General features: G+C 37.5%; 1 protein-coding gene across 11 annotated transcripts in view; it reads right to left on the bottom strand.

The window, feature by feature from the left end:
- Nucleotides 1-15,295, bottom strand: part of LOC135222709 (uncharacterized) — a 50,662-nt gene that overhangs the window by 13,233 nt on the left and 22,134 nt on the right. For 6 of the 11 annotated variants that reach the window (XM_064260903.1, XM_064260895.1, XM_064260896.1 and 3 more), the window contains one exon: nt 5,157-5,234. The exons of 4 other annotated variants lie outside the window; for them this stretch is intronic. In XM_064260903.1, coding sequence (XP_064116973.1) covers nt 5,157-5,205 — 49 coding nt within the window. In that variant the 5' untranslated portion in view covers nt 5,206-5,234. Of the gene's footprint in view, nt 1-3,631; nt 4,089-5,156; nt 5,235-15,295 lie in introns of all 11 variants that reach the window. One more of the 11 variants, XM_064260901.1, reaches the window with a different exon arrangement.

Here is a 15,295-nt window from a genome sequence, read left to right as displayed (position 1 = left end):
CAGTCTTTGAAAGGAATATGGTAGCTGTCCCAAGGGACAGAGACTAATCAGGGTAGTACTGTCCTGTCTCTGCCACATTACCCAGTGGCAACACAGGCTACTTATGGCAGTAGGAGAAGGGAAATGCCTGTTTTGAGTCAGAAGGTTGGGCTACCTGCCTGGATTTAGGAGAAACAAGGCCAACACCATACACAGAATAGGTTTCAATAACAGCCTTATGAAAGTGCAGTAAGAGATGTCCTCGTTAAACAGCAGCTGAAGAAAAAGCGCCTGGTGACAGTATAGGTGAGTGAAGGATATTCCTACCACTCTTCACCTCCACTTCCCCTCATAAGTACCTACTGACTCCCTTGTTACCTAGTTTTAGCAACTGATTCCACCCGGCACTGAGGGATACTCCTTCAATAAAACAAATTGTTTATATCCCCTTATGAGCAAATTTTATGATACTATATAATGTCCAAGTGATACTATAGGCTATTGCAAATAACTACTCAGTAGATGGGGTATTCTATTTAAAATAAAAATTTCCTGAAATTATGGCAAGATGGTTAGTGTATTTAGCAAGCTTTGAAAACAACAAATTCCACCAATGCTGTACATATAATTCATAACACATTCTCTTGATTTACTACGTATTTGTAATTTATGTGCCGAGTCAGGGATTGTAATATCTAACATCTAAAATGTAATGGAAACTAGAATTTTTCAAAGAAAAATAATGTAATACAGGTATAGTATTTTGGAAATGGTTTACCTGTAACTTACTATTTAATATTAGAGGAGACTATATATTGTTTAAGCTTATGATTTAGTTTACCACCAGAAAATAAATAGTTATGCCACTCATTCCAACACCAATTAAAAGATGGAAGATACACAAAGGGCATTGGAAAAGAAAAAAAAAAGCCTTATCAAGTTCTATGAGGGGACAGCAGGGATGAGAACAGACATATATGTACAAGGAAGAGGTGAGAGGAATAAAAGCAGGGGCAAAGAATTGGAGTTGCGTGGAATGGAATCTGATCTCAACATGGCAGAAGGAAGAAAGAATATTTAAGATACAGAAAAGAGGGCTGGGAGAGATATACAGTACTATAAGGAAAAGTACATTAAAAATGAAGGGGAGAAACTAAATTTGAACAGAAAGAAATATAGGAATGATGGGGGCAGTGCAGCATTTTTTAAGTCTTCTGAATGAATAAGAATAACCATGGATTGGAAGATTGAGGGCATTACAGAATGATCTATATAGAACATAACAGCTGACTAGATTAAAAAGGACCTCAGAAGATGACAAACAGGAAATCTGCTTATTACAATATAAGAAAACCTCATAAAAGAAGAGTGGGGATAGTATATCCATACAACAACTGTATGCAAAGGAGGGAGTGGGTAGCGCCTCAGTGGCGTGGTTGGTATGGTGTTGGCGTCCCACCTCGGCGGTCGCGGGTTCGATTCTCGGGCATTCCACAAAGGTTAGAGATGTGTATTTCTGGTGGTAGAAGTTCACTCTCGACGTGGTTCGGAAGTCGCGTAAAGCCGTTGGTCCCGTTGCTGAATAACCACTGCTTCCATGTAACGTAAAAGCACCATACAAACAAACAAAGGAGGGAGAAGTGATGCATTGTAAAATACAGAGGAATTATTACTTTAGCACCCTACAAAGCCATGGAAAAGGTGCCAGCAGAAAGGCTGGAAACAGTTAAAATCAATAACCGTTAGTTTGGCTTCATGCCAAAGAGATCAACAACAGCAGTAGTCCTACAATACCTGATGCCCACAGCAGATTCCGAAGTAGAACAACTGTTAACAAGGTAGAAGGGAGGAATGAAGAGAAGAAATGAGCAAAACAAAAGCTAATGGTGACTGAAAAAGGAGGAGGCTAAGGAAAAAGTACAGCCAGGATAGTCTTGCTGCATTAACCGATCAGTGGCCATGATGATTTTGCAGGGGTGAACTCTATACTCGGTACCAAACGTAGTGAACTGTATCCCAAGTAGTGCTTGGAATTACAAAACATAAATGGAATAAGATTTTCGGTGACATAAATGCATTGGAAAAGCAAATGAGTGAAGAAGAAGAAAGCGTTTCTGTTACCCTGGGGACACTGACGGAAGCAAGTTGCGACAGCTTGGATGATACAGGCTTTGGATGGTAGATAATGAGGCAAAAACAAGGAAAATTGAGACTCAACGGAGAGGTTCATGACTAAAGTATGGTTGGAAGATTTTATTACAAATGGGGTTGAAAGACGAGGTATCAGGAGGCCTTCAAAAGATATGAAATCTCAAAAAATTTAAATGGTTTGGACCTGCAAAAATCCTAAACTACAACGGGAAAGCGTATTAACTCAACTAACTAAAAATATTTTTAAAAGCATCTCACCAGGATACTCTGCATTTCTTTTTATAACGTTGGTGCTGAGAAACTATACAGTATTATCGACAATTTGCAGGTATTTCTTCTATTTCAAATGCAAAAGAAAACCGAGACAAGATTTTGGATAGTGAGTTTTTGCATCATTTCCTCGTGGAGAAGTGTACAACTTTCTCAGTGATCAAATAATTGATGTAGTTTGCCTCACCTCTACTTAATAAAAAACAAAAAAAATATTAGCCTATCTGAAAAATTGCCACTAGTTCATAGACGACCAACATGAGATTTAAAAGACTACAAAGCTTCTTTATCGATTGCTAGAAATATAAATATCCTGTGAATGAAATAAAAAGTTACCTGTTCAACGTGGCATGGCAAAATATGTGAACTGAAATCATACAAGCATTAACCACACAGGTGTCACTCGGCATTTGGCGTGCACTGTGTACCTCTTCTCTGTCCACTAAGAGAAATATAAGCTTAAAAAGCGTCTTATTCACTGAATATATACTTACAAGACGTCGGTAAACCTAATTACACAGTGGGCATCAGATATAATGATATGAAAAGGCACGTGGAAATTAACTTTAAAAAAATTGTGTAACACATTAAGGAGTTTACTCTATATAAAAGTGTGTAACATTCAAAATCGTCAATATGAATACTTTCCAAAGAATTACAATAAAGCTCTATGGTCCATGAAAAAAATAAGAAAAAAATATTAAAAGTCTAACCACAGACTCAAATCTAAAGATCTACGCATTACGAATAATTTTTCTCAAGGTCATCAGTTGCTCGAAATTCAATCTCTAATATGAATACAAACTAAATATTTTTCCCCATCAGATTGCAAAGAAGCCTTAGGTTTATCTACCATGCACTTTCAGTTACAGAATTCAAGTGCAATTAACCATTAAACTTTATAAGATATAAAAAAAAAAATGTATAAATGACCTACAAAAACTTCACCTATAAAAAAAAAATATATAGAACGCCCTTGTCCAAACATGAATGGCATTAAGACTGTAGTACTAGTGACAACAATATTTACGGTGACAATTAATTATTTAATATCTAACAAAAATTACAAACTACTGTACTTGTAATAACTTAAAGAGTGCCTGAGCGATAACCAATTTTAATACGTGACAACATTAAAAAAAATAATAATCATGAGACAAATCCTTCTGCAAAACAGTCACTAAGATACTGCAGTAACATTACTGCAATGACAACCTCAGTTTCAACTTACAGCAAAGATAGTATCTCCAATCATGGCGGGAATGCAATCCTTCATGGTTAGTCTGCTCTTCGTTGGCCACCTCATACTCTCCCTGGCGGGCACCACATGCTCCTGCTACCCCTTTACCCATGGCTTCTCCCATGTACTGGAGCATGCACAAAATGCACATCTTTACTGAGACATTGCGTATTGACGTTCCATTTTAACAGCCGTTTCAATGAGGAGCAGCTATTGTTTACTAGGAAACTACACACGAAATGGAAGTGTAGCCCTTTGAAAAACTACATGTGGGTATGTTATAACAATGCGTGAGTCAGGGACTAATCTACTTGTAAAGATCGGCCATATTTTCTACAATATCCTCCTGCATCCAGCAACTTACACTACAGGTACAGCAGGCGGGATTTCATTACTTTAGTCTCTCACGGGAACTTGAGGCTCACCAAATTTGACTTATTTTTCAAATCTGTAAAAATGATAAAATTTACCACTTGGTTTTACCGCAGGAATGCTACAAAAGTCTACGGAAATCAACCTCAATACTTGGCGAACTATAGCCACTTGAAACCTCGGTTTCACGAGTACACTGTAGCCTGTTCTCTAGCCCGAGTGTGACCACGCCCAATACTCACACAAAGTCTCTCTTATGCAATATCCATTATATCGTGGGTATTATGCATGGAGCATGGGACAGAATACACGCAAGGTCTTGCTTACAGCCTATCAAAGCACCGAGATGCAAAGTAAATACTCACGTGATTCCATTGTGAGTTAAGTGTTTATGTATACATGATGTTTACAAATATTAAGCCACGAATTAATTTAATATTCAGTTCACCACACACTGGGAATAACTTACACAAATGTATTATCAATAATTGCGTCATACCGGGAATGAAGAACCTGTTGTTTGAGATTAAGCTGGCCTTATGCCAGCACGGGTTCTTGCTCATAGAGCAGCCCGTAGAAATGAAGAACCAATCAATTATACCCTTTTGAGTGTAAGTTATTCCGAAGTTGCGGTGAATTGGACATCAAACGATATCTGTAGGTCAATACGTGTGAACAAGTAAAAATTCACGCGTGTATAATTAACAAAACATCTTACGGGTGTGTAAAATACTGTAGATACCAGACAATATTCGTACCTACCAGTGACTACTTACTGCTCGTTACGGACTACCTACTTCGTTGTACCCTATTTTATAATAATTTATCGACTACTTTTACTATACTTCGCAACATTTCCTACAATAATTCTGTGTGTACCTACTTAAATGCAAGCCGCCCTTTAATGATAATTACACTCCTGTCTGTCACTACAGAACGACCAGACCTATGAATAATGAAACTGGCCTACTTCACTGGCAGCTTATGGTGATAAAAGAGCTCTCTCTCTCTCTCTCTCTCTCTCTCTCTCTCTCTCTCTCTCTCTCTCTCTCTCTCTCTCTCTTTTCTACACCCAAAAATACTGTTAGCAAACCTACAAAATAATGCAACTTTACTCTTCAGTCTACTGTAGTACTATTCTCACCTGGGCCAAATCCTGGCAAGACATCCAGATAGTAAAGTAAAGAACCCATCCTGTCCTGGATTGATGAGACGGTTTTCACTGTCAACGGGAGATAGTGCTCGTCTTATTATCTTTAATAGTGTTCGTTTTATAAGGCAGTGAAATCATACAGAATAAAGTAATATAGATTTAGATTCTCCGGCTGTTATGGATTACCTGTGAAATTAAAACGGTATCTTTGGTTCAAATACTACATACTACAATTGAGGCCATAAGCCGCACACACAGTACTCATTCAGCGGATTCAAAGTTATCTGCCTCTGTGCGAGCACACAATTATATATATATATATATCGGATTCAAAGTTATCTGCCTTTGTGCGAGCACACAATTAATATATATATATATATATATATATATATATATATTATATATATATATATATATATATAAACGAATAACATAATGCGTAAACATTTTTAAGTAGCATTCGGCTCTCTCTCTCTCTTCTCTCTCTCTCTCTCTCTCTCGTCTCTCTCTCTCTCTCTCTCTCTAACACAACACTGTTAGCGAGTGATATAGTAACATTAAAGCAAGTACGTCTAGACCTTTAAGCAATTCGCTATTAAACGAGCGGAGTCCTATTCGCAGGATAGTACTAGGCTAAATGGGCAGCGTAAACTCGCTACTTCCACCCTATTTACGATTTATTCAGTTTCCTTTACGGCACCTGGAGCTGAACATTGTATCTGACAGCGTGATGGATGCAGTAGATGGTGGCCAGTTTAAGAGAGGTTGTAAACCTACTTTACAGGCCTTAACCCTATATACGTTCATTTCCTCTTATCTTCGTAATGTTCATCCTAAACTGTTACCTTCATCTGCATTACTCCATACTTAGACTCTTTTTCTTTTTAAACTTTTTTTTTTTACATGATCATGTACATACTTTGAGTAATCATCCACACCACTTAAGATACCCTATGGGCAAAGCATCCCATGTTTTTCAAAAAGTTGCATTAAAGTACAATGTACACAGTCTTCTGCTTTGTCAAATTTATCAAACAGCAAATTTATATATTTTTCCTTTCGCCACAATACCACAAGACAATTTGTTTATGGTCAAAATATCAAATAACTTGTGAGTAAATCCTAGTTGCATTACAAGCAAAATATAAATGAAAACAAATAAATAAATAAATACAATCTAGACAATACCGCACTGGGATTTCCCACGAATGCTTCCGTTAAGTCTACACACCTAGAGCACCTGACATCGACTAACCTTCACGATACGTCTTTATGAAGTATTTTTTAAAAATATTCTTGGCCCATGTTTGTTATTTCCTCTATCCATTTCTTGACTATGAATTTTGGACAAGTGTAGCTTTCTTTCTACTTCTTTCCTTCAATTATGGACAATTGACATTAGGAAACTCGATGTCCTTAGCGTTTCATTACTATAAAATAAAAGCAAACTATGCAAAACTTTCTTAACAACGACTAAAAACAAAGAGACCGCAAAAGAACTATTCAGGTTTCTTTATACTCCACCCGACATAATTAGGTCTTTCGCGAAGAAGTAAATGACTTGAACACAGTTCTTTTTCTGGATAAATTCACGCGTAAGACAAAACGGACGATTTAAATGCTATTTCCTGAATTATGACCTTACCAATTAGAAGGCAGGACTTCACCTCTTGGAATAAAGTTATTTTTGAGGTAATTAAAACAACTTTCGCTTTTTTTCAATGACCTTTTTACTTTCCGACACTGAATCTCTTGCCCCGTCGACCTGACACAAGGCACCTATTTCATGTCATTTTTTGTTAACAAAAATGTCAAAAGTACCGATTTGTATACAATATCAATACTTTCCGTGAAATGTATAGATATATATATAATATTATATATATATATATATATATATATATATATAAAATACCAGTGTGAAATTTATTGAGAGAGAGAGAGAGAGAGAGAGAGAGAGAGAGAGAGAGAGAGAGAGAGAGGAGAGAGAAGAATGTGATCAACTAAACAGGAGTGTTAAACGGTGGTTTTTGGTTAAACTAAAGAGAGAGAGAGAGAGAGAGAGAGAGGGTTTAACTTAAACAGGGGAGTGTGTCAACTAAGTTGAGAGTTTAACTCAAAGAGAGAGAGAGAGAGAGAGAGAGAGAGAGAGAGAGAGAGAGAGTTTAAACAAGAAAATTTATATACAGCAATGACTAAAACCACGGTTAATAGCATCCCTGTGGTTGAGTTTCACTTCCTTAATTAAGATTTCGCCTAAGGAAATCAAGTTCCACTTATGCCGGGAGCCTTGGTTACACTTCGGATATCCCTATAAGTACTGCACATTGTATGATACAGACGCCTAAATACTGTATTCATTTTTGTAGCTACATTAAACGTCATGGTGGAAACTCCCAAATGCCACAAACCCTGTGTATCTCAACTGACTAGACTAATCGAGTAGACTAGTACTTGAAAGTAGCACTGTTCAATATTGTTGAACTTCACATAATGAACAACTGCTTAATGTTAACATCTATACAACTAGTTTACACACAAGCACACTACACATACGTGTATATTAGCATACCAATACCGTCAAAAACAACGGTCATATATGTCAAGTTTATATGTGAAGTTCGAAACTACAATTAGGCCTAGTATACAACAATTCACCAAAATCGTTGTCAGTTCTTTGCTCAACCAAACCAGCAAAACCCTAAAATGCATCGTTTCACTTAATCTGTTCCTTTAATGTGACTCGACCTTTCCCACCATTATAATTCTTCTTACTACACACACATACATACACACATACACACACACTAAAACAATTACGTACTTAAACCGCTTTAATCTCTGTTTTCCATTATCATTTAACAGCCAAATTTTACTTCCATTACAAAGGAGCTCCTTAATATTTCGCACACCCCAACCACACCGGCCCCCAGCTCCCATTTTTTTTTCTTTTTCTTTTCTTTTCTTTTTAACGCCCATCTGGACAACTGACATCCGACCAAAATCCGTCATTTTTAGGCTAACTGTAAATACCCAACTAATCAGCAGTTTCCAGTCAACAACATTTATCGACCCATCTTCACGGTATATATTTACCAACGTAACTTTAGTAGTCTCATTCTCAAACACACTGGTGGTGGTCAGAGAGAGAGAGAGAGAGAGAGAGAGAGAGAGAGAGAGAGAGAGAGAGAGAGAGAGAGAGAGAGAGAATATGGGGAGGGGAAGAAACTCTGAGCCAATTCTCCACTTGTGACTTCCTTATTTGTCTCTTTCAAGTACGGTTAAACAGACATTCATCCAATTGGAGAGCTGCTACTCAATAGTAATAAACATACTTATGGACGAGATTTCGTCCTTCAACCCATCTCTGGAATGTCTTCCCTAATATCACGTCGATGAGAACTTTAAATAGCCTGATGAATTAAAACGCGCGTTCCGCAAACAATTTGAATAAACATCACAAACGCCACTTCAATTCATTTTACGTATATAATGACTGGCAAACGAGTAACGGAAGGTATAGGCCTACTTTTCTATTTAGGTAAATGTTAGTAGTATAAAATGCAAAAACCAACAACAATATAAAGAAATCAGGAACAGAAACTGGGCGTGATCTTATTGTGTAACGATACGCATAGCAGGTGTAGTACCACAGAGGAAAACAATGATTAAGAGGATTATGTCATCGCATCTACAACCCAAGCGAGAAAGCAACGTGACCTTTCGTAGGAGGCGAGTCGCACTTTCGGAGAGATGACGCATGGCTTAAAAATATTTCCTTTGCTCTTCATGGCCAATATCACTGGTCTTTAACAAAAGCATTTTTTCTAAGTCGGTATGTGACTTCATATGCAATTTTAAGAAGCATAGAGGCTTAATATGTCCTCTGATGTTAGCAAGTGTTCCCGCATTAATACGGATTATTCCGGCCCAGTGACGGCTTAAATATCACATTCTGACACTTCTTCTCATAAACGGCTTTTCTACAAAATTGTGCACATAGCATTTACGAGTTTCATAAAAAAAAAAACAATTCGCGACTTCTAAAGTTGTTTAAAATAACAGTAATTTTGGAAGTAGCTTGACAAGTCCTTGTAACTAGGCTAGTAGCGTACAACATTATTGTAAGCCGCTAATACCTTTAAATGAATGTGAATCAGTTAGGCCTAGTGGCTGAAGATGCCTTTGAGAGTCATTTAGTACCGTAAATCAGAACGTCCTACATCATCTAGGCAAGGTTAAGCTGTCCTTTTAAAAATCGCTAGTAACTTGAAATGACAATTCGACAGGGTACCTACTTTTTAAGTCCATTCCTCGTCAGGGTATTCCCCAAGCGCAAAGTTAAACTAAATACCACACCTCCAAGGCTTCTTACTGACAAGGTTTTGCAGTCTTTGAATTCTCCCCTAATCTGTCCAAAGATACAGGTCTTCATTCTTTTGACAGTGGATAACTTTTTTCTCAAGTTCATACATGGAAGTAGCAATGCAATCTAACTTCACTTTACACAGATACCTGACCTGATCTAGTCCCAATCGCCTCATAAGAAGCTCATTAAACTAAAAGAAACTTCCTTTGCACAAAAATGCGAATCAATTAAATCAAACTTTGTATATTCATGCTGGCAAACATGCGCTGCAAGTACTGTTATTTGAATAACAATATGTGTAAATTATCTTTGCATCTCTGAATTACCGAAACAGTATTAGAACAATGACAAACTGCGTCAATTTTTATTCTCTTCGCCCACCGTACGTATCCCCTTGGCAAGCAATGTAGGCGAACAAAATGCTTACAATATCATTTACGATCCTTCCACGAACTGGAAACTTGAAACAAGTTTTCGTGGGGAGGGGGGCGGGCTAACGCCAACAGTCACCAATCCTACACAACTTGACCGGTAACAACATTTAAATGTGAGGCTATGCCATCCAGACATTCAAAATATTGTTTTATATGTGAGCGATAATCAGTCATATAAACAAGACTGCGAATAACCTTGAAACAAATGACTAACGGGTCACGCATAATATAAAGAAGTGACCTTGACAATGCAATTTCCCCTCGCGTCCTGCGTGACTTGGCGTAACCACTTACAACCAAGTAACAATAGAATGAAGTAGTTCTTATAACTCTCAAATAAACAAGCTCTGAATCGTAACTCAAACCCTGCAAGTTAAAATATTGCCAGTCTAGTTTCAAGAGAATCTTGGCAACACTAAAGCGAATTGTGGAGAAGAAAGTGTTGTCCCCTAATGGTTGCGTTCAGTTGCTTTTGCCTGCAATAGACCAGGATCATTGTGTACCACTCATCACTTACGTTATATTTTTGGAAGCTCTCCAATCGGCTCTCATGTGGTCCACAAAGAGTTCCCAATCTATCTGTTGGTTACAGTTTGTTATGTTAAAAAACCTGTTCTTTTTTGGCCATAGACATTTTAGAGAGGCTGTATATTTATTCTTAAACAGTAAATTTTCCCAAACCATAGGTTGCCGGGAACATGAACAGTCTAAAAGCGCCGTGTGCTGGAAAGTCTGCTTTCCGATATCTTTATTGTATCTTGAACGCAGCCCCCTTCTTCTTCGCGTACTCCGTCAAAATTTAATCAATAAACCAATCAATATGAACTAGTCCAGTACAGACTACAGACACGAAAGGGTGAGGAACAGCACGCATCTTGCGTTCAAGTCTTGTTCGAAAAAACAAACGGAGGCCCTTGATAGCAAGAAATTCAAAATTGGGAGCTAAGATCGGAAGAAGTCAAATGATACAATACTAAACGAAAAAATATATCAAGTTGTTAACATGAACGATAGTCACAAGCAAGAAGAGAAATCACAGGCTACAAAACATCGAAAAATTGTTAATATCGACAACAGTCCCTAGGCTCATTCACATACCCGTGCATTTTTAACTACGGAAATTAGGTAGACTAGAAAGCAACAGTAATGCACTACTTGAGTTACATGTATTAATTACCATAATATTTAGTAAATAACAATAATCCCAACTTGAAAAGGAAGGCATATGAGGGTATTGGTCCATACTGTTCACTTAAGCTACCTCGAAAGAATAGATAAATATTTTGTTCGACGTATTCTCGTTATGCCATGGTTAGGAAAAAAAATGAGTCTACACTACGCAAGGCTGTTTGCTTGTTAACTTGACGAATTGCAGTCAGCCTGTTGTTAATACGATTTAAAAAATCTCCTCCTATAAATTCTGAAGTTAAATGGAACCCTATTACTGCGTTAAACTCACCCTAGAAGTAAGATTTAAAATAACTCGGATCTATACTATATAGGGAAGCTTTCGATAAAGTCGCGTAATTTTTGGGTCAGCAGCTCTATTTATGTATGACCTCACAATAAATTAATTATTTACTAATTATCTCACCCTGGAAGATTGCGTGACCCCCTACAAAACAAACCTGAATTTGCTTTACCCAAGGATGTTTTGTGCAGAATTTGGTTGCAATTAATCTCATGGGTCTGGAGAACTCTAAAACATTACGTAAGTTCTGGTCAGAATAACTTGATGGAACTTCCAGCACGGATGATTTAAAAACTGCCGGACGGGCAAAGCAGCTGAATGATGGAAAGACAAGTAGGGCTTTGCTAAATAGCCACAAAAGCTTTGGAAACGGAAGTGGTGGATAAAATTACTAATCCAGAACCACATCTTAGGTGTCTATGGCTGTACGTATACAACTGTTTGTTTACCTTTAACCCACAAATTTACATAACGACAGTTAAAATACGTTTAGTTTCACGTGTTTCAACCATGGTCTATACTCTGTTTTTTTCCATCTGTCCATCTGCCTGTGGTGTTTTCGCATGGTAACACTGCGTCCCGGGCTTTAAATAGTTACGCTGTGTAAGTTTTAGGTAAATAAAAGGATATCTGGGTGTACATTTGCAACTGAAAAGTGTTTTAATAAATTACTGTATGCGAATTACACCGTTAATATTCTAAATAGGATATTATTTAAAGCCCGGGACGCAGTGTTACCATGAGCAAACACCATAGGCGGATGGACAGATGGACAGTCAATGAAAGTCAAAATAGCGCCACAACTTAAGTTTACACTTGCTAAGAAAGCTTCCTCGAAACAGGCCACCCTCGAACGAAAAATATGCCAACGGACAACGAAAGATGAACATCAATGAAAAAAAAGGGTGGGAATCGAACACGAGAGAGAGAGAGAGAGAGAGAGAGAGAGAGAGAGAGAGAGAGAGAGAGAGAGAGAGAGAGATTCTGACTCCTGGTGGCAATATTTTCAGCCACCGTCACGGCAGCCAGTGACTAAACACGGGTTCCTTTCAAGTTGATGAAATTCTAGAAGGGAACTTGTACATATAAAGGCAATGGTAGATGTGTGTGTGTGTGTGTGTGTGTGTGTGTGTGTGTGTGTGTGTGTGTGTGTGTGTGGAAGGGGTGCTAATTCACAAGATATAAAGAAAACCAAAATCGAAACTTGAAACAGGGCCAACAGATATATAGCTGATCGAGTTTTCTTCGCTGTAATACAGCAAGACTTATTTTTTTACAGAGATATTACAACTCATGTAACTGGCAATTCTTTGCAGCCTTCGATAAGCCGTTAAACTTGTTAATGAACCTGGTAACTTGGAGGTTAGCAAAACTAATAAGAAATTTTTTCTAATAAGGCTAAGTCAGTTAGTTACATTACTAGTTAAGTTTATGCATAATCTAATAAAAAAATGCCCTTTTAATTTTTTTTTCTTACATAAAGGTAAGACAGAATATGGGATCATAATTCCTCATGAAAGTGAGACTAAACTTACAAAAAAATATTCGTACAACTCAAAAGAAGTTGAGTAAATTGGTACTTTAATTAAACTCAATTGTGACATAAAACAATTTTTATTGTTGTCTGCCTTAACAGAATAAAAGAAAAACTTATAAACAAAATCCTCAGATGAGGTACAGGACGCATGAATTTCTACGAAATCATGTTGCCAATTCATGCATCACTGCTCCAAAATAAAAATTACACACCCTATACAGGAGTTTATGACAACTCCAACGCCATTCGTGTAAGTTAAGCAAACTAGCTGCATCCGATCTATGACGTCATTGACAGTGATCCCCAACCCAACCAACCGACAACCAAATTCTCCAGGAGGAGGATATGAATCAGACAACCAACCAATGCAGTCAATATTTGACTGAAGTCGACTACAATTTATCTCACATTTGAATGTAGTGATTCAAGGTCGCTATTGAGTGGCAGAAGCAAAGGATAGCCATTACATTAGTGGGCATTATCCTTGAGAGGTTGAGAATATCCGTTTGCTCTGCGCCAAAGCCAGCGAAATATGTCAAGCAAGAGCGGGGATTGAACTCTAGACCAACGCACTGTGCAGTCCAAGCGAGACCAACAGAGAGCCATCACGTTAGACACGAAGAAAACAAAAAATACTCTATATTTAAACAAAATAGCAGTGAATTTTAATCGTGATATATCGAAGATCCCTTCGTGTTTATAAAATGTCAACGAATGTTATTTCTTAAGTTTCATTAGAGAGAAAAACTTCTATTATACATTTCCCTGCAACAACCCGTGAGATCTGAGCAATCTATATACTGTAACAGGGTTGTTAACCAAATAAATGAATGAAAAGATGTATTAGTTGTAAATCGAAATTCAAACTAGTATACTTCCATGCAGTTCGACATTTCTTGGTTGGGAATGACCACATATTCATGAAGGTTCGTGGTTCCCTTGTTTATGAGAGAGAGAGAGAGAGAGAGAGAGAGAGAGAGAGAGAGAGAGAGAATGCCAACCGGCTCAAAATAGGATTGCCACCATTAAATTAATTCCCTTCGAGTTGATGGAATTCCTGTAGGACACTTGTATAGAGCAAGGAAAGAACTTCATCTGAAAAATGGGGCTTGATTCCCAAGTGATATTGAAAACCGCAAATCGAAACAGAGCTAGACCTAGAGAAGATACAACTGATCGCGTAGTTCCTTTCTATATAGCAGCAGGGCTCTTTTTCACAGATTACAACTATAATAATTTCTGTGCAATCATGCAACTGGTAATTCTTAGCATCCCTTGATAAACCACTAAGCTAATTTTTAATGAAGCAAAGTTGGAGGTTAATAAATATGAAGAAAAAATATTTTACTGACAAGCTTGAGCCAATTACACTACCAGTTAAGTGTCTGTACAGCCCGATAAAAATATAGTTGATTTGATTTCTTTTTTTCACATGAAGACATGACAGAATAAGGGATTCCATGACCACATTAAGATGAGAAAAGAACAAAAATATTGGTATCACTCATTACAAGTGCAAATTAATTGACAGCTGAAAATGCTGAATGAATAATGTGACACAACGGCAATAGCTTTTTTTCTGCCTTGTTATCTAAGTAGAAATAATGCTGAATGAATATTATGTGATACAACGGCAATAGCTTTTAGTCTGCCATGAAATCTAAATAGAAATGTACGAAATAAACAATATTAAACAAATACAAAAGCTGAAATGTACAGGGAAGGTGGAATGGTAGAATTTCAGACCGCATGAAATGATGCATCCTGCACAAAAGTTTAAGCATTTTTAAATGCCATCCTTCTAGATTGAGCAACCTCACTGCAGCCGATCTATGACGTCACGGGCTGACAACGCCGCTGTGATCCCCTGTCCCCGTCAACGACCAGCCATTTAAATTCTTCGGGAGGGGGCTATGAGTCAGACACCCAATATCTGTCATTGTTACTATAAAGTAAAGTCTAGTTTACCTCACGCTGATCTAGTGATTAAAGGTCGCTAAAGAGTAACAGAAGACGCAAAGGACAGGCCATTACACTGGTGACAATATTCTTAAAAGACTGAATATAATATTAAGTTCGGCGCCAAATACTGGTTAGGTCTAGCGAGCAGTAAATGTATCCAGCACGAGAGGGGATTGACTTCGAGACCAACACACTGTGAAGTCCAAGCTAGACCGAGAAATATTTTAAACTTCTATTTCTAACAAAAATTACTGGTGAATCTGAGTCAGGATACGACTATTAATTCTTCGGATTTAAAATAAAACGTCAATGAATTCCAGGAGTTAAGAGAAAATACTATGACGTGAAAGCATCGAG

This window comes from Macrobrachium nipponense, chromosome 8, assembly GCF_015104395.2.
Source record: "Macrobrachium nipponense isolate FS-2020 chromosome 8, ASM1510439v2, whole genome shotgun sequence".
NCBI classification, from domain to species: domain Eukaryota; kingdom Metazoa; phylum Arthropoda; class Malacostraca; order Decapoda; family Palaemonidae; genus Macrobrachium; species Macrobrachium nipponense.
This window is presented reverse-complemented; position numbering and strand designations above follow the sequence as displayed.